At 39.9% G+C, this 26,378-nt stretch overlaps 1 protein-coding gene across 2 annotated transcripts in view; it reads right to left on the reverse strand.

The window, feature by feature from the left end:
• Positions 1–26,378, reverse strand: part of LOC108708870 (Down syndrome cell adhesion molecule homolog) — a 199,659-nt gene that overhangs the window by 172,468 nt on the left and 813 nt on the right. For both annotated transcript variants that reach the window (XM_041583437.1, XM_041583436.1), the window contains exon 2: positions 17,049–17,195. In XM_041583437.1, coding sequence (XP_041439371.1) covers positions 17,049–17,151 — 103 coding nt within the window. In that variant the 5' untranslated portion in view covers positions 17,152–17,195. The remainder of the gene's footprint in view (positions 1–17,048; positions 17,196–26,378) is intronic.

Here is a 26,378-nt window from a genome sequence, read left to right on the forward strand (position 1 = left end):
CAGGACTCTACCTTGCCCCCCCCTATGTGAGTTTCTATCAGCCTTTAGCTTCATTAAAAAAAGGGAGAGGTTAGCATTCCAGATGAGAAATCTACCTCCTCATTTTTAGACTTTTTGTGGTCAGGCTATAAGGGGAGCATTTTTGGCTAGAACCAACATAGCTGCCACATACCTTATTTGGAGAAAATATTGCAATGGTCATTCTGCTTTAGTTCCAAGCATATTAAAAACACCAAAAGAGCATTTAACTCAGATCTACACACATAAATGTCCTTCCATGTAACCGTACTCTACAGTTCTACCAAAACCTCAGGAGCTGCAATGTATAAATAAGTACAGTATGAACCTATTTCAAAAGCACTTCTTTCGTATCGTATACTCACGCCCACATGAGCTATTAATGGTGAAATATCCAAAAGAACAACTGCTGTTTAAAGACTAATGCTGAGAACTTCAATCTTACCACTCACGGTGCATCACAGCTTTGTCTAATTCGCTTTTCCAGAGATGATTTTTAATAACACTATTTGGCATCAAAACAGCTAAAGATAGCCAAGTATATAACAGCTAATTTCCCTTGGAGTATGTTACACACCTACCTGATTACTTGTAGTTCCATAATCTCAAGAGGTCTGGCCATTCCAATGGATTAGAGGACATTATAGACAAATAGCAGGGGACAGTTTTACCCATAAAGAGAATCACCGCACCAGAGGCCTCCCCTTCAGACTAGAGGAAAAGAACTTTCATTTGAAGCAATTTTTCTTGCTCCAAATGCATAAAAGTCAATGGGCGTTTTTTCTTATGGTGGAATTTTGTCCAAATGCATTAAAGTTAGGGATGCACCGAATCCACTATTTGAGATTTGGCTGAATCCCCGAATCCTTGGTGAAAAGTTCGGCCGAATACCAAACCGAATCCGAATTTGCACATGCAAATTTGGGACAGGAAAGGAAAAAGTGGAAAAAATTCTTCTTTTGTGACGAAAAGTCCAGTGATTTCCCTACCTGCTGCTAATTTACATATGCAAATTAGGATTCGGTTCAGCCAGGCACAAGGATTCAGCTAAATCCGAATCCTGATGAAAAAGGCCAAAACCTGGCCGAATCCCGAACCGAATCCTGGATTTGGTGCATCCCTAATTTAATGGGCGTTTCTTATTATATGGGGTTTTTTTCTGCTGCAATTTTTTTGCCACAGTTCTGCAAAAAAAATTTGCACATGGAGAAAAGCGGAATTTAGCCGCAAATCCATGGCTGGTAAATAAATTCGCTCATCACTAATAGCCTGTACAGAGAGATACCATGTTCATACAGACATTTTGATCATGATGATTTAGCCTTGCTAAAAAGTAGAGGCTGAAAAGAAAGTTCAAATGAGAGAGGGGGCTGACAATTCACAGCCCTTAGGCAATGGTTCACCGATAGTGTTCTTTACGGTTGAGCGAGATGCCTCTATGAATAAAGCTGGAGGGGCTGGTGTTCCCAAGCAAAAAGGCTGGAGACGAGAGAGATCGGAAAGATAGGAAACACTGGAATGAAAAAGCTGATTTAGCTTGATTTCCTATTCAATATATTAATGTGTCAGTCTGCGCAGCATCATGGGATTGAACTCTCAGTTACCCTGAACCAGCTCCAATATTTAGCAGCGTTTCCTATACACTTGCAAGTCAGACTGTGGGAAATCATATTAATGGTGAGTTAAAAATAAATGAGTCTCATCAACTAGAAAGGAGAGAAGGAACACATAAGGTCACATTTAAAAGAAGATCCGTTCTCTTCATGTTATGCTAAACAGATTTACGAGGGATGGGTAAATCTGGCGATATTATGCAAAAGAATAATTTGATTTCAGAAGCTCTCTGGTGAAGTATCCGAGGCTCTAATATCCCACTATCTCTCCCGTACAGCTGCCAAGTGACTCGAAAGGATTATTCAGATGGGCAGCGTCCTGAAACTCAGATGCTTCCACCAAGATTTGGAAAGAGTCAAAAAACGATCGCTTTCCTCAAGGCAAAGATAATAAGAAAGCCTACAGTTTGGGTGTGCATAGAATCGAAAGAGTCAGTCAGTCATGTTTTCTCCACTGGCTGAAATCTGCATTTTTCTTCAAGCTCTGACGTTGTTGTTTTTTCAGTCTTTTTTATGTGTTCTATGTATTTGGGATTGTCATTATTAACGTTACGTTGCCTATGGGGCAGGACCAGACTTACAGACCCCAGTTCACTAACCTGCCATGTGTTCATTGCAAATCTAGTAATAGACTGCAGACATGCAATGTGCTATTGTTAGGTTGGTACAGGTATGGGACCTGTTATCCAGAATGCTTGGGACCTGGGGTTTCCTGGGTAAAGGATCTTCGTAATTTGGATCTTCATACCTTAAGTCTACTAGATAATAATGTAAACATTAAGTAAACTCAATAGATAGGTTTTACTTCCAATAAGGATTAATTATATGTTAGGGGCAGATTTACTAAAGGGCGAAGTCAGTAACGCTGGCAACGATTCGCCAGCGTTACTGCTTTCAGGCACTGCGCCAATTTGCTAACAGGCGCAGACGTAACTTCGCTAGAGAAAGAGACATACGCTAGCGCTCATTCGCACTCACCAGGTGAATTTTCGCTCTGTCGAATGGACGTTTCTCCGCAAATTCACTAAGATGCAGATTTTACGTTACCTCTTTCGAAAGACTGCCTTCACCAGCTCAGACCAAGTAAAGTGCATTGGAGTACATAGATCTTCCTCATTCTTCTGTTACTTACATCATTTTTTTAGTGGAAAAGGTTTCTAAGTCCCAAAAAACGATGACGTCTTTTGCTTTTTTCAGAGTGATAGCCTGCAAAAGTCCTTAAAATTTTTCTTGGGTAACCGGGTTCCCGCATACATTTTCTAACGTATGGAACATTAACTATACACTGGGCTCATGTGTAGGGCATTATAACAACTCTATTGTCTTTATTAAGGTTCCCTGGACTTGTGTAATGTAATGTATTTGCTGCAACATATACGTCCATTCAATTTTATAATTTCCCGCCGTATGCAAATTAGCCTGATCGAAGACCTCTAACGAAGTTGCACTAGGCTTAATTGAACGCTAGCGCATCTTCGGTTTGATTGCCGAAGTAACGCTAGCGAATATTCGGCACCCTGGACGCACCTTTGCATTTTAGTAAATTATCTTTGTCTGAGCGAATTTTCCCCTGGCGAAGTGACTGCGAAGCCGTCAGTGGTGAATTTTCTCCGCTTAGTAAATTTACCCTTTGTTATTACAGAGAAAAAAGGAATATATTCTGCCACTAAGATGCTTAAATCATTGGATAGTAGCGTGCTGCAAAAGTCTACAAAGGCTCTAGATATCACTGAAACCTGCTCTCTCTTGAGAATGAATCTAGGCAATACCACATTACCTGTACAAAACAATTCCTGGAAAAGGAACATACTGTGAATCAAATAAGATTTATGGCACTGGAAACGGTGCCTCCGTTAAAAAGAGGGGAAGACAGAGAAATTGAGTTAAAGAGAAGGTGGATGGATTAACAAACTTAAATCTTTATATCCATCAGGTTTAAACAAGAATTATGATCTATTTTTGTATTTATGATTATTTGTAGGCTAAATGATTTGAACTAATTGATATGCAAATTATGAGGTCATTTCCTTTTACTGCCTTTAAAAATATTTCACCTGTGTGATGAATTACTTATCTTTTGATTGATATGTCAACTGATTATAAAATATATCTATTTATGTAATGTGTTTGACATTTTAATATTTTCTACCTGCATCAGAACAACAACACTGATCTGCCATATAGATTTTTGCCAGAAGTCCTTAGTTTTTTTTTTTTTTAAATTCCTAGAAAAACAATCTGCAGAGTCAGCTGCCAAAGTTTAAATTTGATGGATAGAGAATGGACTTGTAAGGAATCAGCAACATGTTCCTGCGGAGTAAAAGTGACACGGTAATAAATTAAGCCCAGTTCAGGGTTTTATTGCTCGGCAGAAACATAAGCATCATGGGAATAACTATACACTTTCATATTCATGAGGGTCAATTAGAATACATTTGCCAGAAAAAAAGGAAACCATAACCTTCTATAGATGTGTCTGACAATAAAGGAAAAATATCGAGAAATGAAACGAAGACAAAGAAACATAAGGGAGCTGTACCATGTTATATGAGAAAATGCCTCCAAGATTTATACACACAAATGGAGTTTCAGTGCTGGAAAAGGGCTAAAAAAGGGCAATCACCTTCCATAAACCATTCTCTGTTGGTATTTATAGGTTTTTATGAATTTATAAGTATGCAAAAAATATAGCACCCCAAGCATGGTAGTATTACAGTTGGCCCAATCAATTCTCTGCCAATGTAGTGTCTCTATCCGTTGACAAACCCAGTCATCTTTACAGGGTTCAGCAGCAATGTAATGGGTCCAACACATCCTGGTGCTCACATGACTACAGTTTTCGGTAGGAAGAGGAGAGATTAACAGGTATAGTAGAGCATGAAGTGCAGTAGGACAAGGAAAAACAAAAGATAGACAAGATGAGCCCTGTAACCAGTAGGGCAATGCAACATTTGGGCAACACAGTAACTCAAATACAGTTTAGAATCTATTTAGACATGAGGGCAGATTTACTAAAGGGTGAAGTGACTAACGCTGGTGAAGATTCACCGTCGATTTACTAACGGGCGCAGGCGTCACTTCACTAGCGAAGGAGATAGACGATAGTGGTGATTCGCACTCTATCACAAGGAGAATTTCCGTACTGGCGAATGGATGCTTCTCCGCAAATTCACTAAGATGCGGATTTTAATGAACGTTACCTCTTTCGCAGGGGCGTAACTATAGAGGAAGCAGACCCTGCGGCTGCAGGGGGGCCCAGGAGGTATAGGTGCCCCACGAGGCCCTAATTCATATACAATTTCAATAAATATTGGAGAAACAAGTCAACCTCTAAACATTTTGGGGGCCTGAAAAATAATTTGCTGTGGGGCCCAGTAATATCTAGTTACGCCACTGCTCTTTCGCCAGACTTGCCTTCGTCAGCTCAGACGAGGTGAAGTGCACTGGAGCGCATAGATCTTCCTCATTCTTCTGTTACTTATTTCTTTAGTGGAAAAAGTTTAAAAAACGCTGGCGTCTTTTCCTTTTTTCAGATTGATAGCCTGCCTTAAGTCCTTAAATTTTCTTTTGGGTAACTGGGTTACCCCATACATTTGGAACATAAACTATACAGTGGGCTCATGTGTAGGGCATTATAACAACTCTATTTTGTTTTATTAAGGTTCCCTGGACTTGTGTAATGTAATGTATTAACTGCGTAACGAAGACCTCTAACGAAGTTGCGCTAGGCAGAATTGAGCGCTAGCGCATCTTCGCTTTTATTTGCCCACATTGCTGAAGTAACGCTAGCGAAAATGCCCCAACGTTCGCCGCCCTGGACGCAAATTCGCATTTAGTAAATTAGCGTTGTCTGAGTGAATTTCCGCCTGTTCAAATGTTGTGATGGCTGTGAAGCCGTCACTGGCAAATTTTTTCTGCTTAGTAAATTTACCCCATGGTCCCTAGTGATGGGCGAATCTGTCCCGTTTTGCTTTTCCTGGAAAAAATTGCTAGACTGTGAAAAAATTCATGAAATGGTGAAAAATGTGCAAAACACATTGAAGTCAAAGGGCACCAAATTTTTTTTGCATGCAACAATTTTACTCGCCCCAAATGCATTAAAGTCAATGGGTGTTTTTTCTTAAAGGAGAACTAAACCCTAAAAATTAATATGGCTAAAAATGGTATATTTTATATAATGAACTTATTGCACCAGCCTAAAGTTTCAGCTTCTCAATAGCAGCAATGATCCAGGACTTCAAACTTGTCACAGGGGGTCACCATCTTGGAAAGTGTCTGTGACACTCACATGCTCAGTGGGCTCTGAGCAGCTGTTGAGAAGCTATGCTTAGGGCTCGTCACTAATTATCCAGCAGAAAATGAGCTTCCCCTGTAACATAAGATGATGCTACAGGGCTGATTATTAAATTCTGATGCTAATTACACTGGTTTCTGTGCTCCCATGTAGTAATTATCTGTATTAATTACTAATCAGCCTTATATTGTGACATTTCTATTCTATGTGTACTATATATTGTGAGTGGGTCCCTAAGCTCAGTAAGTGACAGCAGCACAGAGCATGTGCAGTGAATCAGCAGAAAAGAAGATGGGGAGCTACTGGGGCATCTTTGGAGACACAGATCTTTACTGCTAAAGGGCTGTGGTTTCCTTGGGTTGGTACAGAAGCTCAAAATATAATGTACAACATTTCCAGCTACTGCTTTAGTTAAGCTTTAGTTCTCCTTTAAGGCGCCTTTTTTGTCCTAATGCATAAGTCAATGGCCGTTTTTTTTTCTTATGATAACAATTTTTGTCCAAATGCATTAGTCAATGGGTGTTTTTTCTTATTGGTGTTTTTTCTCAGCAAATATTTGGCGAAAAATTCGCATCACTAATTTCGTTGAGAGTCCATGGCTAGTGAAAAAAATTCACTCATCACTAATGGTCCCATCCCCAGTAAACACAGCTTTGTTTTTATGCTGCTTCGACTGAGTGTAATAGACTTCTGTAGTTAATCTAAATACATTTTAAAGCGAAATTGACCTACATGTTCTATAATTTTACGTTCACAGGTGGAACCATTTGGAAGGGGGACGTTTGCCAGGGAAGAAGTGAAGCAGATACAGAGCAGTTAATAAGGACGCATACAGACTCTCAAATGGAGAAGAAGCTTGAAGAAGAAAGTCCCCTTTGGCATAGGAAATCCACTGAATAAAAATAGGACGCGTGAGCTAAATTATGTTTGATATTGCTGGCCTCCTCTCGACCCTTCTTCCCAATGTCACACAAATTATGCAAGCATGTCAGGTGGGGGCTGGTGGCCTGCCAGGGCTACAACATCTAAACAGGCATGAGGGATTCACTTTGCTTTTCTAAAATAACATTTTGGTGGCCCTGGGAGGATCTATATTATTTTTATTTGGCTCTTTTCTGCAGTCCCAATTATTCTGCATAACAGGTCGCATACCTGTAAGGTCTTCATAGAGGTGTGAAGAATAAAGAATAAAGCAAAAAGAAAACAAATAATCATCTCTCAATATTTTCATTAATGAAATTCATAGGGGGAAAAAAATGGAATAGTGGCAAATGTTTCAATTTTAAATTTATAGTAACATACTAATGAATGCAAGATTTAAAAAAAACAATGCAGGTTAAAATAAAGCAATATAATGAAACGCTAATTTTAATCACAAACCTTGGCCAACATCCATGATACTGCTTGCCAAACACAACGTGCGGCTTTGAATTAGATCGAGCCAGCGCCTATCACGCCAGTTTCTGTTACTGCAAATTTACTTTATTTATTATCATTTAATTGTGTTTTTAATGGCTCTTTTAAACTCGCTGCATGGGAAAGTATTCATTTTCTGTTTAAACGACTTTATTTAGTGCAATGTGAAAAATAAAAAAATGATACTGAGACATTGATGTTTTGTGTTTAATAAAAATGAGTCTACACAAGCATAGCTATCTCTGACATATTTGGGGCACTTCTGGATTAGTTCAGAGTAATACCCTGCGGGGGGATTTTGCACAGCACAGGCCCTATAAGCAGAGATTCCTTATTGCTGGAGAATACTAAGGGGGTTATTTATCAAAATCCAAATTTATCTCAATATTTTCTGCTACAATCAAATCCGCTCGTTTTTTGTTACGCTTATTTATTATTACATTTTCCCGAAAATTTGCTTTGATTTGATTTTCACAATTTTTTCGGGTTTTTTTATCCGATTTTCACAAATTTCACGTTTTTTTTCGGAATTTTCACCCGAAAACTCCAGGGTATTGCACGAAAACCCAGCACACATCAAAAAATCATTGGGACTTCTCCCTTGACCAGTCTGAGATGCCAGATTTTCAGATTCCGACTTTTCCATCCTCGGGGTTTAATAAATTCGAAAAATTCGTGTTTTTTTTTAATTCCGAAAAAAATCATGATTTTTATTTAATTTTTTGTTATTTCTGCATTCGGAGTTTAGTAAATAACCCGGGTTATTTACTAAACTCCAAATGCAAAAATTATGGAAAATTTGTAATTTTTATATATATATATATATATATATATATATATAAAATCAGACTTTTAAAAAAATCATGAAATTTTAAGAATTTATTAAACCCAGAGGATGGAAATGTCTATATCTGAAAATCTCAAACCTGCCGAGGTTGCATATAAGTCAATGGGGAGAAGTCCCACTGATTTTTTGATGTGCGCTGGGTTTTTGGCAAAAATCTTGAAAATCAATGAAAAATCTGAAAAGATCGTGAAAATCTGATTTTTTTCAGATTTGTTCCCACAAACCAAATTTTTGGGAAAGTGTATTAATAAATAAGCCCAAAAAACCCGTGTGGATTTGGTCGGAGATAAATTCGGACTTTGATAAATAACCTCCTAAGGGGCTTATTTACTGTATATAGGGAAGTAAAACAAAACAATGAAATCGCCAAGGTATGCCGTGTGAAATCACACGTATTAAGCTGTGGATTGATTTTGTGACAGTGTAGCCAGAGTCAAAAGAGGTGTTAGCTTGATAAAAGCCATGCAAACACCAGCGTTGATTACCGTCACTTTTTTTTTTTATCACTTTTCATAAATGATTTTCCTTCTAAATTTGGCCCTTGACTTCAATTTGAAATATCTAGAAAGCAAGCATGATAGCCTACTACAGTGATCCCCCATCCTCAACTTATTAAGCCAAGAACCACAGTGTAACATATAAGGTATTGGGAAGCCAAACACAAAGTCATGGTCAGAGAAAAAATAATACCTTATTTTATATACATTATATACATATATTATTATCTGGCAACCCATTATGCAGAAAGTTCTGAATTACGGAAAGGCCATCTCCCGTAGACTCCATTTTATCCAAATAGTACAAATTGTTTAAAAATTTATTTTTTCTCCGTAATAATAAAATAGTAGCTTGTACTACTGATGGCCGAATTTCTCCCATTTCGCTTCTCCCGAAAAATTTGCGAATTTCCAGCGAAATTCGCAAATTGATTTAGTACCTTAGCAATGGCAGCTAACAGCAGCCCAGAACATGTGCAGATAAGATTATGGGGAGCTACAAGCTGCTGTGTAATGGCTATAGTGTAAGGAGTGCTATTGCCAAATTTGCCTTGGACCCCAATTCCTACTGTGCAGCAATTCTAGCCTACTTCATTGTTAAGCCTAAATACTCCTTTAAATCTTGCTGTGCAGAGATGCCAGTCCATTAATATTATATACTGGGTGCGTCAAAGCCACATCCCTGTTCTTCCTAGGGTTGCCAACTTTCGGGGGATCAAAGTCTGGGTGGGGGGGTTGGCTGGTGACATCATAGAGTGTATCATGGTGTCATGGGGTGGAGCAGGTGATGTCACAGGCGGGGTGATGACATGGCAAACTGCGATTGGCCAATCACACCATCAATCTAGAAGAATCCTGCTCTGTTTTGACCCGGACAAGGCTTTTAATACATATTTTTAATGCTGACAATGCACTTCCAGTAAACTTGTAATACTCCTCAGTTGTGCCCCAGTTCTGCCCATGTAGGGCCCTTGAATTGAACCTTTTTTCTACTTATGATAGCAGGTCCTCCCATGATGACATTACCATGTTTGTCATCACTCTGCCGCTTTATATCAATGTCCGGCCCACTCATCCACCGTCCCCAGCCCCAGCTGGTAAGATACTTTAGTTTACAAAAGGTGGCAACTGCATACTTATGTCTCCTTTAGGGTGAGTTTTAATAATTTTCAATAGAAAAGCATTAATTAAATCAGGGTGAAAATTCAGACAGCAAGTGACCAGCTGCAGATATGCCGTTCCCTTGCTTCCAAGTCCTTTACATACTGTGAGGGATAGGATATTTCTTCCTGTAGCTGCCTGGCTGCTAATAACAACAACATTATAAAAGGAATTATAGAAAAGAACACAACAGGGCTGTAGTATATTTATTTTACAGTTTCCCTTTAAAGGATTGAGGTGCTTATATTCCACCACTAATGTATTAACTTACTAATTAAGTAACCTTTAGATACTGTAACCATGTATGTGCCACTTGTTTACGTGCACTGGTGTTAAGTATTAAAGGCAAAGTAGAGGATTATGACACAGCCAGGTCATTTACCGTTTAAAGCTGATTAGAAGAAAGTGCTTAGAGAGCGATTAAATAAAAACTGGTGGGGAAAAAAGCGCAGAAAGTGTTTGGTTTCTCTTTGCAATCCAATAATACAAATTACAATGCAATTAGAAACAGCTAGCAAATGAGCATGGATATGTGAATGTGAGATATTGGGCTGCTACTAAACATCAGTTTAACCAAATATGTCAAATTCTCACTCCCGGCTGCCTTCACACTTACAGGTCACAGACACTATAATTCACACTTCATAAATGTTATGCAGACACCTCAGGTTTATATTAATTGCAGAAAATAGTAAAGTCATTTCAACTAAGTAAATAAAATCCTGATAAGCTAACGCTGAGCTTTTTGGCTAATTATTTAACTAGGAAGGAGCTATTCAAAGTACATGGAATGTGTGTAGTTCCCTTATGTATGTTTAGCCTGTGTTTGGTAGTGAGCAGACACAATTTGAGTTTCCTGGGTTCACATTGTAAGTATATTTTTGAGTCCTGCCCCAGAACCACCTGTGCCTCGCACAGCAAATTAAGGGGTTGGTATGTAATATAAGCTGATGCTACAGGGCTGATTATTAAATTCTGATGCTAGTTCCACTGGTTTCTGTGCTGCCATGTCAGTGACGTAACTAGAGGGGGGAGGGCCCTGGCGCGGGACGCGCTGCTGGCCCCCCTCCGTACACCCGGAACCGCCCGGGAATCATGGCGCGTGAGCTGCTGGGGGGGGCCTGAGGGGGTGCGGGCCCTGGCCCAATCGCACCCCCTGATCCCCCGATAGTTACGCCACTGTGCCATGTAGTAATTATCTGCATTAATTACTAATCAGCCTTATATTGTGATATTTGTATTCGACGTGTACTGTTTATTGTGAGTGGGTCCCTAAGCTCAGTAAGTGACAGCAGCAGGGTTGGGCTGGTGGACCCAGGGCCCAGTGGGGCTGCTTTCTGAGGCCCCCCCCCCGAGCTCTGACCCTGCCGCAAATCCCCCTCTGGACCCGAGCCGCAGCACCTTCAGCATGACCACCCCCCTGTGTGCGCGAGCACTCAAATTCACCTGCATGCGCGTACCATGTTTTCAAGCATTCGGGCCGGAGACAAAAATCTGGGCTGCAAGAACAGGGAGCTGGTTTGGGCCAGCGGGGCCCACGAGAGCCGGGGCCCATCGAGTTTTTTCCTAGAACCCCGTCAGCCCATTCCTACCCTGGACAGCAGCACAGAACATGTGCAGTGAATCAGTAGAAAAGAAGATGGGGAGCTACTGGGGCATCTTTGGAAATACAAATCTTTACTGCTAAAGGGCTGTGGTTGCCTTGGGCTGGTACAGAAGCACAAAACACAATGTACAACATTCCTAGCTACTTCTTTAGTTAAACTTTAGTTCTCAGCCTTAAACTCCCTAGAACACAGAACACAGATAACTGCACAAGTACTGAGTTGGACTGCCGCTCCCAGCTTCTGGCTGCCCATGGATGCTGGAAGCTGCAGTTTAAAAACTGCTGTGAGCCCCATCCAAGGCTAGCAGTCCTAAAATCTAATACTATCCCCAAATCTCAATATATTTCCAGAAGTTTAGACGTTAAAACCCAGTGTGGAAACCCCAGACCCAGCCGCATTAATAAGGGAGATGAATCTTACCGGCAATGGAGCAATTCATTTATAGCCAATAAAAATCTATTGTCAGACAGTTAAAGTGTCCATGGTTTGCTGACCAGGCTAAAATAAAGAGAAAAGGCTACACCACAAGCCTGCCTGTACTCACAATGACAGACCACAAATGGTTACTATGGACATAGACCAACCCTTTCATCTTAAGCACCCATAATTCTCCTTGGCAGCTGCATGATTAATTCAAAGATTTATTGATTTCTTTTTTTTCCCTCCTCGCTCAGTATGGAGGACAGGCTTGTGTGGATCCCACTCTCACGTGAAGGCACAGCGCTATATGTCAGACTATGCGGTCTTCTGTGACGGCTTAGTGGTGCAGTGTTTAAGCAGCGGCCATTAGATTCATTAGCAAATAAGTTTTACTGCACTGCCGACTGATACATAATGAATGGCTTATGCATATGTGCGGCGCAAAGTGCTCATTGGGGGATTCATTTTCCAGCTTATGAATACAGTCCATCAAAGAGAGGGCATTCTGGCATTCAGAAATAACTCCCTGTGCAAATGCAGGATAAAATGCCTTTTCCAAAAAACTAGGGCAGGCCAATAGTTAGCACAACTGTAAATCATGTCTCATATATAATAGTTTTTAAGAAACTGATGGTTTTAAATTTGGGACTGTTGTGATGTTGACATTATCACCTATGAATACCGAGTACTGAGGGGTACGAAACGCGTTGGTGGACTGTCATGGGGACAGTATGTAAACAATTTTTTAATATGTGAATTGAATAAAAATTTATTTTTTTAATGGATTTTGAACTATTTTTGTGAAGTATATTCAGGGACCTGTTACCCAAAATGCTCGGGACCAGGGGTTTTCCAGGTAACGGATCTTTCCGTAATTTGGCTCTTTTTTACCGTAAGTCTACTAGAAAGTCATGTAAATATTAAATAATCCCAGGTTTTGCCTCAAATAAGAATTATTTGTATCTTAGTTGGGATCAAGTAGAAGCTACTGTTTTATTATTACAGAGAAAAGGGATTTTGTTTTAAACAAAAATTGTGATTATTTGAATAAAATGGAGTCTATAGGAGACAGCCTTTCTTTAATTCAGAGCTTTCTGGATAACAGGTTTCCAGTATAAGAAACTGATGGCTAGGCCAAATATAATGGTACCTTGTACTTGATGGCAACTATGCTGCAAAAATCCATATTGGTGGCAAAACAATTCTATTAGATTTTTTCATTTTAAATGTTCAATAGCCTTAAAATACACTAAAACCAGAAATTAAACCTGTCTTTGCATGTGCTTTTTTTTGCCAGATGCTTTTACATTACATATCCAAGTCTTTATGTTCCTCTATAAGTGGTGTCAATATTTGTGCTTCAGTAGACCATTATAGGTAAGTTTTAATTTTAATGGACAAGAATATTTTGAAGAGTACCATTTTGGTATCACTTTCAACATCATCATCATCATCATCATCATCATCATCATCATCATCATCATCATTTATTTATATAGCGCTGTCAAGATACTTTAAAAATTGACTCCTTATCCCAGCCATTACGTATAAAAGATCCAATACCTGTACTGGTGGTGAACTTTTAGTATGTTATAGAATGTCCAATTCTAAGCAACTTTTCAATTGGTCTTCATTATTTATTTATTTTACAGTTTTTAAATGGTGTGCCTTCTTCTTCTGACTCTTTCCAGTTTTCAAATGGGAGGTCACTGACCCTGTCTAAAAATCAAATGCTCTAAGACTACACATTTATTGATATTGCTACTGCTTATTTGTCATCTTTCTAATCAGCCCCTCTCTTATTCAAATAAGATACTGGAATAATTTGGACCCTAGCAACCAGATTGCTGAAAGTGCAAACTGGAGAGCTGCTGAATAAAAAGCTAAATAACTGAAAAAACAACAAATAATAAAAAACGAAAACCAGTTACATTTTGTCTAAAATAAGTCATACTAAGAGTTAAAGGGATACTGTCATGGGAAAAAAACATTTTTTCAAAATGAATCACTTAATAGTGCTGCTCCAGTAGAATTCTGCACTGAAATCCATTTCTCAAAAGAGCAAACAGATTTTTTTTTATATTCAATTTTGAAATCTGACATGGGGCTAGACATATTGTCAATTTCCCAGCTGCCCCTGGTCATGTGACTTGTGCCTGCACTTTAGGAGAGACATGCTTTCTGGCAGGCTGCTGTTTTTCCTTTTCAATGTAACTGAATGTGTCTCAGTGGGACATGGGTTTTTACTATTAAGGGCTGTTCAAAGATCTACCAGACAGCTGTTATCATGTGTTAGGGAGCTGTTATTTGGTTACCTTCCCATTGTTCTTTTGTTTGGGGGAAAAAGGGAGGGGGTGATATCACTCCAACTTGCAGTACAGCAGTAAAGTGTGATTGAAGTTTATCAGAGCACGAGTCACATGACTTGGGGCAGCTGGGAAATTGACAAAATGTCTAGCCCCATGTCAGATTTCAAAATTGAATATAAAAAAATCTGTTTGCTCTTTTGAGAAATGGATTTCAGTGCAGAATTTTGCTGGAGCAGCAATATTAACTGATTCATTTTGAAAAAAAATTGAATATAAAAAAATCTGTTTGCTCTTTTGAGAAATGGATTTCAGTGCAGAATTTTGCTGGAGCAGCAATATTAACTGATTCATTTTGAAAAAAAATTTTTTCCCCATGACCGTATCCCTTTAAGTAAGTATTTTTTGGCTACTTCAACAATCGAATTGGCTACTTCGACCTTCGACTATGACTTCGAATTGAACGTTTCGAACTAAAAATCGTTTGACTATTCGACCATTCGATAGTCGAAGTAATGTCTATTTAAAAAAAAACTTCGACCACCTACTTCGCCACCTAAAACCTACCGAGCACAAATGTTAGCCTATGGGGAAGGTCCCCATAGGCTTTCCTAGCAATTTGTGATCGAAGGAAAATCGTTCGATCGATGGATTCAAATCCTTCGAATCGTTTGATCGAACAAATTGTGGTAAATATCGAATATCGTAGTCGAAGGATTTAACTTCGATGGTCGAATATCAAGGGTTAACGAACCCTCGATATTCGACGCACAGTAAATGTGCCCCTTACTGTTTTGTGAAGACGGAGCCCAAATATTATGACAATGGAAAAACTTTATTAGGACAAACTGTAGCCTGACGTATTTCGTGCCAAAGGTGGGCACTAGTGATGGGCGAATTTATTCACCAGGCGCAAATTTACGGCGAATTCCCACTGTTTGCCGCCGGCGAATAAATTCGTAAAACCGCCACGAGAATTCTTCAGTGAAAATTTGCCCGCACATTTTCGACAGAGAATTTGTGCCGGCATCAAAAAATGGACGCCGGCATCAAAAACGGGACACCGGCACCGTTTCGTGAATCTTTCGCTATTTCGCGAATTTTGTGGGAAATTCACAAATTTTACAGCAAAGCGAAACGCCCCAAATTCACTAGTGGGCACTTACTCATAGGCTCGTTCAAAGATTGTTCAATGCCACCTAGAAGGCTACACACTGGCCATCCCAGCTTCCCTCTTCCAGCAGTTACACAGAGGACCACTTTATTCCAGGAGCCAAATCAATGACTTTCATTTAGTTCCCATTGAGAGTTACGACTGCAGAGGCCTTGTTCCTAAGCAACTGGACTCATTCATAAAGCTTTTAACAGAGCATGGTAATTCACAGATCATACTTAGAGCCACAATAATACAATAACAAGCAATTTTCATTTCAGATTTTCCATCATACAGTCACAAAATTATGATTTAAAAAGAAAACAAAATTCCATTCAGCAGAGAACATAAACTGAATATCTGAATATTTGCTTTAAAGGAAAACTTAACAGGAAAAATGACATCTTCGGGAGATCTGATTGAGTCGACTGGTAATATTTACCAGCAGTTATTATTCTACATACTTACTAAAACTTAGTTTTATGTTCACATTTCCAAGAGATTTTAAAATATAATATATATAATATACCAGTGGAATATGAAGTGGCATACAAGTCCAAGGGGGTCATTTATCAATGATCGAATTGATGTGAATTTATTTTTACTCTTATAAATTTGACTGTACTCACAACTCAAATGGGAGGTTATTTATGAAAACATTTGAACATTTAGGGGCACATTTACTTAGGGTTGAATATCAAGGGTTAATTAACCCTCGATATTTGACTGTCGAAGTTAAATCCTTCGACTTCGAATATCGAAGTAGAAGGATTTACAGCAATTCGTTAGATCGAACGATCGAAGTAAAAATCGTTCGATCGAACGATTAAATCCTTCTAATGGAACGATTTTCCTTCGATCAAAAAAAGGTTAGAAAGCCTATGGGGACCTTCCCCATAGGCTAACATTGATTTTCGGTAGGTTTTACTTGGCGAAGTAGGGGGTCAAAGTTTTTTATAAAGAGACAGTACTTCGACTATCAAATGGTCGAATAGTCGAACGATTTTTAGTTCGAATCGTTCGACTCGAAGTCGAAGGTCGAAGTAGCCAATTCGATGGTCAAAGTAGCCAAAAAAAACATTTGAAATTCGAAGTATTTTTTCTTCTATTCCTTCACTCGAGCTAAGTCAATGGGCCCCTTAAAATACGATTGAATGGGAACGATCTGAAAATGTATTTAGTATTCTAATCGAATAAGAACGAAACTCGAATCTAATGACACCCTGAAAAAAACTCAAACGTCAGGAAGGCTATAAACATATCCAAATAGGTCAATGGACCTCTGCCATTGATTTGTAAATGAATTTGGCAGGTTTTAGGTGGCAAATATTCAAATTAGAATGGTTTCCATGGTCGAGGTGTTATAAATCTCACATTTGAATTCACATTTATGTGAATTTTGACACCAATTTTTTTAAATTTACTATTCGACCCTTAATAAATCTGCCCCCAAATGTACTGTACATGGGCCAGTAAAACTATTATTTTTATGCCCCGACATGGACAAATTATGTGCCAGTTCAGCTGGGAATGGCCTAAGAGGGTTGAAACTTTAGCAAGTACAGAGTCAGACTGGGGTACCTAGGGTCCAACAGGTACCCCAACAGGGTCAGGGGCCCACCAATATTTCACCTGGTGTCCCATCCCTCCAACCCTGAGTAAGCAGATACCTAATAACAGGAACACATAAGCAGAAATAAAACTAGAGCGACCTACCTGAGACAATTGAGACTGTGTCTTTCTCCCATGAGACAACAGTGACGTACGCCTCCACAGAGGAGGGGATAATGCACTTGAAGACTACTGCATTGCCTCTCATGGCTTTCTGATCATCCACCCGGACCGTGTAGGGTTCCCGTAAAACTAAAAAAAAAAGAGAACACAATCATGACCATGATCATCACAGAAATGCATCGAAGTCAATGGGCGACTACATTTTTGACGCACAACAAGTTTTTTTCACCCATTTGAGCCTATTGCCATCATTTTTATGGTGAATCTTGGTGAAAATTTTCGCACATCACTATTTTCAATTTGATTCAATTTGAGATTCTTTTCAGAAAAAAATTTGAATTTATTCCCATCCATGAGTTTTCACGTGATAAACCATGAGATTTTTTCCTCACTGTATTGAATCTGGACTATTATTGGAACATCTATGACATATACATCTAACTGCCAATAGCTTCCTGTTCCACTCAGTTAATTGCCCAGCTAGTTAATTAATTGCCGAGACAGCAATTTAACTTTAAACCTTCAGCGGACACTCTCTCTCTCTCTCTCTCTCTCTCTGGGGCAAATTCACTAACATTCGTAGTTTCGCCAGGCGCAACTTCGCCGCGCTTTGCCGCCAGGCGTAGTTTCGCCAGCGCTCTGCAAATTCACTAAAATCCGAAGTTGCGCTCAGGGGTAGCGTAAGGTTGCGAAGTTGCGCTAGCGTTGATTCGCTATGTAAAGTGAAGTTACGCTAGCGAAGGCTAATTTGCATACGGCGCCAAATTCAAATTTCAATGGAGGAATACGTATCAGCACTACAAATGCCTAGAAAACCTTCAAATCAGCAAATAAAAATTTTATTTTGCCCTACACATGTGCCCACTGTCTAGGTAAGTTGCCATGAGTCAGGAAATGTAGGGGGGAAGGAGGGGAGCCCCAAAAAATTTTTCGATCTTTTTCAGCCTATCACCCATCATGTAGAAAACACGCCAGCGTTTTTTGGGACTTAGAAAAAAAATTGACTTTTTTTGAAACAATCCCTATCTACTCTATTGCGCTTCGCCAGGTCTGAGATGGCGAAGGAAGTCTAGCGTAAAAGGTAGCGTTCAGTACACTGCGCAAGTTAGTGAATTTGCGTAGTTACGTCGCTAGCGAAAATTCGCCTGGCGTAAGGGTGCGAAGTAACACTAGCGAAACTACGCCAGCGTTCGTTAGTGAATTTGCGCAGTAATGAAAATGCCAAACGCTAGCGAATTAACGCTAGCGTTCGGCGCTTCGGCGCTTAGTGAATTTGCCCCTCTCTCTCTCTCTCTCTCTCTCTCTCTCATAAAAAAAAACGTACATTTCTTAAAGCATAACCAATATAACTGTAATTATGGAATATAAGCGTATAAGGAATCAGTTTTTTTTATTTAAACACACATATGCATCTTGCTAGAAATCTGTAGAGCTACTCAGAGTTCATTACAGCATTTTAATGAATCAAGACAATTATGTGTCAATTCCACTTTAATGCAGGCCCATTTTTATTACTAGGCTCATCTTAACTTTGAAGATACATATTCCACAATACCACTGCAGGGACACCAAACTACCATAGACATTAAAAAATTATATATATAGCATAGCCTATAGGTTCGGAGTTTACGTATGGTTCAAGAAGTTGTTCAGCTTCAAAACACTTTTCTCAGTCCAGTTATTTTCACATTGTTCATTAGAAATAAAGACTTTTTCAAATGTTTTCCATTTTTCATGTTTTACATTTTCCCCCCAATATTGAAGGTTAGGGGCCGATTCACTAAGGGTCGAATTTCGAAGTAAAAAATACTTCGAAATTCGACCCTCGAATTGAAATCCTTCGACTTCGAATATCGAAGTCGAAGGATTTAGCGCTAAACGTTCGTTCGATCGATCGAAGGATTTTTCGTTCGATCGAACGATTAAATCCTTCGAATCTAACGATTCGAAGGATTTTAATCCAACGATCGAAGGAAAATCCTTCGATCAAAAAAAGTTTAGCAAGCCTATGGGGACCTTCCCCATAGGCTAACATTGACTTCGGTAGGTTTTATCTGCCGAAGTAGGGGGTCGAAGTTTTTTTTAAAGGGAAAGTACTTCGACTATCGAATGGTCGAATAGTCGAACAATTTTTCGTTCGAATCGTTCGAATCGAAGTCGAAGGTCGTAGTCGAAGGTCGAAGTAGCCCATTCGATGGTCGAAGTACCCAAAAAATACTTCGAAATTCGAAGTATTTTTCATTCGAATCCTTCACTCGAGCTTAGTGAATCGGCCCCTTAAAGTTTATTGTTCCTTTCTCTGGTGTTTCAGTCTGGCAGCTCAGTGATCCAGGTTCAGATTCTGAACTGTTACGATTTGCTCCATTAGTTGATACATTTCTCAGCAGTATCTGTGGGGGAATATTAGCAACTATTGTATTAAATAAACTGTATTTAATGAAACTCAGAGATTCTGCTAATGAGAACAAAGCATAAGAAAGAAGATAGGAAATGATTGGAAAAGTGTTTATATCTGGTGAATTATCTGAAACCAGCTGAACAATGTATTGGACGGGGAACAACCCCTTTAAGTACTTTGTGTGTATGTGTATATACAGTATATATATATATATATATATATATATATATATATATATATATATATATATATATATATATATATAGTGAATAAAGTACCCCCTCTTGTAAAATATAAGGATATTATAAGTTACCGAGGAGTTTCATGACCATATAAAAACACGAGGCCGAAGGCCGAGTGTTTTTATACAGGTCATGGAACTCCGAGGTAACTTATAATATCCTCATATTTTACAACTGGGGGTACTTTATTAATTATAATACACAAATTTTAGTGAGTCATGTGACAGAAATTACATCACTACTCACCGTTTATAACTGATGACATCACTACTCACCGTTTATAAGGATATCATTTACAGGATATTCATGGCTTTTGTGTATTATATATATATATATATAGGAATCTGTTGATACACTATAAACTATAAGGGTTGGCTCAAGAGTTTGAACAGCAAGCAGAGAGCACATTTGGGCATTCTGTTTGCTTTATACTGTTCCTCTGATAATTAGAAGAAGATTTTAAAGATGAAATAATAATGTGTTTTTTACCTCAGATGCCTCCTTACTTAAGAAGTTTAGGGGTATTTTTCCATAGACATTAAGAGGGTTATTTATGAAAATCTAAACTAGAATCCATGACGAGACCTTCTTTATTTGTAAAAACACACAATTTAATTAGGCAAAAACTCTAGCAAAAACATAAATCATACGAGTTTTTTTCCCAAATCGCTGGGGGTTTTTTTCGGGCTTTTTCCCGAAAAACCTGAATTTTTACGGATTTTTGCCTGAACAGTACAAAATACTATAGTGAGATTTTTGGGCTTACTCCCATTGACTTATACACAACCTTGCCAGCAGGGCCGGCCTTAGGCCAATTGGACCAATTGGGCCCGCACCTCTGGGGGGCCCCGCACCACAGGGCAGCACAGATAATATTTCCCTCAGCACATGATGCTGCCTGGCCTGCCCCCAACTTTGAGAGTCCAGCCCATCCCCAAATCCATAGGTCTAGCCTGCCCCCAACTCTCATAGGCCCAGCTTTCCTCCAACCTTGCTAGGCCCTGCCTGCCCCCAATCCAACCAAGCCTGCTCCCAAGCTGAATCGGCCCAGCCCCAAACTAATTGGCCCAGTCCACTCTCCTATTTCCTCCCTCTCTCTCTTACCCTGTGTGCCCCTATTATGTTACCTTGTCTGCCCCTTTCCTTTCTATTTTGTGCCTGTATGCCCTTATTTTCCTAAATACTTGGTGTGTCAGTAGCCAGCAACACTTTGTCTAGGGGCCCCGCCAACATGGTCCCAATTGGGCCCCACATGTGATAGGAGCAGCCATGCTTGCCAGATTTGATGTTGGATTTTCAGAATTTGATTTTTTCCATCCTCGGGGTATAATCAATCTTGAAAAATTCAAGGTTTTTTCCACTAAAAATTTGGATTTCATACTAAAAAAAAACCTGAATTTTTTTAGATTTTTTGCTTAATAAATAACCCCCTTAAAGTTTTCTGTATAACACACATATACATGGCATTCCCTGAAGCCAACTATGTATCCAATACTGCTGGTTTATCAGTTTACCAGCAGCCTGGAATTCAGAGCCACAAATCCAAATTTCAGACAGCTGTTTTGATCTAGTTACATCTCATCATATGATATCCATAGATAGAAACCACCTGCTGCAAGGTATATTAACATTAGATTCCACCGTTGTTGGACTCTATCAGTATTGTCCAGTGTTTAACATGTGAAAGGGTAAAAGATCTAATATGCCAAAAATGGATACAGAGAAGAAGAGTCTATGGAACTTATGAAGGCCTTAGGCAGCCCACAGTTCTGTTTCAAATGCTGAAGCATGATAGGCTCCTGTAATTATTTATACCAAGGGACATATTAATAAATGGGAGAATTCCATGTCAGGGAAGAGGACTAACTAGCTTGTTAGATGCCCTAAATAAGGTGCTGCGGCAGCATTAGATAAACAGGCCTATACAGCTGAGCAGACATTTACTCCACAGCAAGATACAGTTCTGCTAGTACCCCAGTCAGAGATCTATCAGAAATCTTTGTAGGAATAAGGGCAAAGACTAACACACCTTTTAACAAGTCCAAGATTGTCCTATTTGTCAAGTAACAATCTAAGAAGTGCTGTAAGATCTTACGGATGGAGCAAGCTTTAATGGAGCGATACTACTTGCACAGTGCAGCCCTTTTCAGTTCACACACTGAAAAAATATAGGGGTTGACACCCACAGGGACATCGCCAATTTACTAATGGGCACAGGAGCCAATTCGCTAGCGAAAGAGACAGGCGCTAGCTGTCATCCAGGCGACTTTTTGCTCTGGCGAACGGACACTGCTCTGCAAATTCACCAAAATGCGGGTTTTACTCAACGTTACCTCTTCCACCAGAGTTGCCTTCGCCACCTCAGACCAGGTGAATGCATTAAAGTAGCTAGAGCTTCCTCAATGTTCTGTCACATATTCTGTAAACCAAAAATGCATAAAAAAAAACACAAGCGTCTTTTACTTTTTTCAGCCTGATTGCCTGCAAAAGACCTAACGAACATTACTTGAGTAACTGGTTTTCCCCATACATTTGCTAACATATGGAACATTAAGTTTACAGTGGGCACATGTGTAGGGCATTAGAATAACTCTCTTGTCTTTATTAAGGTTCCCTGGACATGTGTTTTTTAAAAGTGTAATTTGTACATATATGCACCAACATTTGAAATAAAGACATCCATACAACTTTAAGGGGCCGATTCACTAACTTCGAGTGAAGGATTCGAAGTAAAAAAACTTTGAATTTCTAAGTGTTTTTTGGGCTACTTCGACCATCGAATGGGCTACTTCGACCTTCGACTACGACTTCGACTTTGAATCGAAGGATTCGAACTAAAAATCGTTTGACTATTCGATAGTCGAAGTACTGTCTCTTTAAGAAAAAACTTCGACCCCCTAGTTCGCCATCTAAAAGCTACCGAAGTCAATATTAGCCTATGGGGAAGGTCCCCATAGGCTTTCCTAAGTTTTTTTGGTCGAAGGATAATCCTTCGATCGTTGGATTAAAATCCTTCGAATCGTTCGATTCGAAGGATTTAATTGTTCGATCGAAGGAATAATCCTTCGATCGTTCGATCAAACTATTTGCGCTAAAATCCTTCGATATTCGAAGTCGAAGGATTTTAATTCCCAGTCGAATATCGAGGGTTAATTAACCCTCGATATTCGACCCTTGGTGAATCGGCCCCCAAATGTCCTGCCCTATGCAAATTGACCTGAGCGCAAGATCCCTAGTGAAGTTTCGCTAGGCACAAATGAACTCTAGCGTATTATCACTTTCAAATGCTCACTTTGCCGAAGTACTGCTAGCAAAAAGTCGCCATCGTTCGGTGCCCATGACAAAATTCCACATTCAGGTGTGTTAATGCAATCTGAGTGCACTTGCGCCTGACGAAGTATAGCGATGGATGCGAAGCAGTTGCTGGTGACAATTTGCCCTTTAGTAAATCTGCCCTATAGAGAGGCACAGGCACTGTGTTGAGTTAAATGGGCCTTTAAAGGGTGCATTACCCATATAACAATAACATTGCATCACTGAGCGTTTCCCTTTCTGGATTTGGCCAGTTCATAGGTCATCATTGCAATACCCAGAATGAAAAACGAGACTATAAAAAGTTTTTTTGTGTCCAGAAAAAACTATACATTTTTGCAAAGGAAGTTTTGCTGCATAAATCAAGCACAGTTCTATATTTAAGAGACACTTCTGTAAAAGTTTCTACCTATAAAGCTAAGCGTGCATTAGTGATATCAAATCGAAAATATTCCACTTTGTCATCAGCGAATGATCAGCATATGGCAACTCCTACACCTTATTGTTAATAGAAACATGCCATACGGCAAGTCCTACTCATTATTATTCATATAAACATTCAACCTCAATATGATTGTCAATACAAACGCAGGTTTTAGCACATATCACAGGATAATGCACATTTTAAAATAAACAAATTTTAGCAGATTGTAACCTTATGATTTTTTTTTGAGCGCATATGGGTTAAAAATCAGATTGTGTGCAAAGTTGTTACTGTCATACGGGAACATTTTTCAATTACAGCAAGCTTTCTTTTGCCACTGTGAAAAGCAATGTTTCATTAACGAGTCAATGACCCACACCATGTGATGTTGCACCTGAAGGGATTAAATGTTGTAACAGCATAAGATAATGTTACCCAGGTCTAGTTACCCATGGAAACCAATCAGGTGTTTGCTGTCAAACAGTTATACAGTAAATAGTACTTGGTTGTTAGCAATGGTGTAACTAGAGTGCTTCGGCCCCCCTGCAAAAAAATTTCCAGAAAGGCCCATTGCACTCCCATCCTCCACCCACTTCCCGCCTCCGACCACTTCCCAACTGGACTCTGCCCACTCCCCTCCCAGACTCTGCCCAGTCTCCTCCCAGACTCTGCCCACTCTCCTCCCAGACTCTGCCCACTCTAATCCCAGACCCTGCCCACTCCCGCACCCAGACTACGCCCACTATCCACCCCATGCTAATGCGCTCCTGCCGCAGATAAAAGAGCAGTTGGAGAAGAGGGGATTCTTGTTGGCTATAGAGGAAGCATTTTGGGCCCAGTTTTCCCCAGCCCCCCCTGCAACTGCGAGGTCTGCTTCCTCTATAAATTACTCCAGACAAGCAGCAAACTTTGCAGAGCATAAGATTATATCACCTTAATGCTTAGGGAAACAGATATTTCTCGTGACAGAAACCTGCTTGACCCACACAGAGTGGTGACAGGTGGACCTCCATTCTAAAACGCACCAACAGAACTGTATTTAGTTCCGATGCTGCCCTAGGCATTGCACCCAAATACATCACCTACATTGTGCGTGTGACATCAGCGTGTTGTGCGTTTGATGTCCCACGCGGATGTCGCAGAAGTGACATCACGCACCACGTGCATGTGACGTCACTTCTGCAAACCAGTCCGGCCCCCTACCCCTCGCCCCCCAGCTCTTTCACCGGATGTCCAATGGAAACCCTGTGGATTTTATTTTTAATTTCAAAAAAATAATTCAAAGGCACCCCAAAACCTGCCCCCCCAAAACCTGCCGCTCTAGGCACAGGCCCTCGGGTGCCTTAAAGGAAAACTATTCCCCCCCCAAACAATGTAGGTCTCTATAAAAAGATATTGCATAACACAGCTCATATGTAAAACCCTGCTTCATGTAAATAAACCATTTTCACAATAATATACTTTTCTAGTAGTATGTGCCATTGGGTAATCATAAATGCAAAATTTTTAAAAATAAGGGCCTCCCCCTGTGATCGTACGATTCACAGTGCACACAAATATACCAAACAAACCATACTTGTTCCATGAGCCAATTAACAGACAGAGTTCTGTCTTTTGCTCCCACACTTCTTCCTGTTACAGTTAGAGCTGCAGTATTTCTGGTCAGGTGATCTCTGAGGCAGCACACAGACCATCACGAAATGGGGGTTCAAGGCAAGAGATGTAAAAGGGCAATATTTATGTAAATATATATTCCAGTTTGGTAAGATTCTTTAATATGTCACTTAATATGATATAAACTATCTGTTGCTTAAAGGAGAAGTCAACCTGTATGGGGAAAAAAACCCTTCCCCCCCTCCCCTGTGTAGGCCCTGCTCCCCCCCGGCCTACCTGCCCCCCCTGGGAAAATGCCCCTAACTTGTTACTCACCCCTCGGCACAGGTCCTCTGCTGCCGAGTTCACGAGCACCATCTTCTTCCGAGCGCTCTTCTTCTTGCTTTGACCAGCGTTTTTTGGCATATGCGCAGTACAAGGCATTTACCGGTAAGGATCTTCTGCGCATGCGCCGAAAGTTACATGCACAGTAGCTCCTTACCGGCAAATTCCTCCAACTGCGCATGCGCACAAAAGTCACAAAGTTTCCGAGGCACATGCCTCTTCTGCCTACATATAGTTCTGGCCCTGGTTTCAATTTCTTACTGTACCATGCCCATATATTCCTAAGTACATGCAAAATCAGAGCCAGTGATTTCCTATGATTGCCCCAGTTTGTATAACATGCTAAAAGTACCAAGGCACACAGGAATATGCCCATATGCCAGCCCCAACCTTGCACAAACATGTTACAAAAAAGTGTGTGGGAGTGTTACATATATACACTGAACAAATAAAACTGCTGCCAGTAATCTCGGGCAGAGGTGTTCATCATAGAGAAGAAAATGAACAGGGAGGAAGAGTAGGACTAAATGATTCCCTCGCATTTACCAGAAAGAGGAAGACAGATGAAAATAAAGTATTCTTAATGCACATATTAAATACAAGAAATAGTAACAGACTCATTTTAGTATTTAAAGGAGAAGTAAAGTCTGTTTGCACTTGGGGGTGCCAAATGTTAGGCACCCCAAGTGATTGTATTTACTTACCTGAAACTCCAGACCGGTGCTCCTATCGGCAGAAAACTGCACAGGCCGAGGTTATACCAGTGAGCACCACAAAGAGATCTTCTTCCTGCTTCTTCTTTCTTTGTGAGGTTGCGCATGCGCAGCAGAACGAAAAGCCAAACTTTAACTAAAAACTCGGCTATTTCATTCAACTGCACATGCTTTTGCCTGTCGAAATTTGAAGAAAGAAGAAGCTGGAAGAGGATCAATACGTGTCACTGGTATCACCCAGGGCCGGTGCAGTTTTCTGCTGATAGGAGCCCCACCCAGAGGTTT

This window comes from Xenopus laevis, chromosome 2S (genome assembly GCF_017654675.1).
Source record: "Xenopus laevis strain J_2021 chromosome 2S, Xenopus_laevis_v10.1, whole genome shotgun sequence".
NCBI lineage: Eukaryota > Metazoa > Chordata > Amphibia > Anura > Pipidae > Xenopus > Xenopus laevis.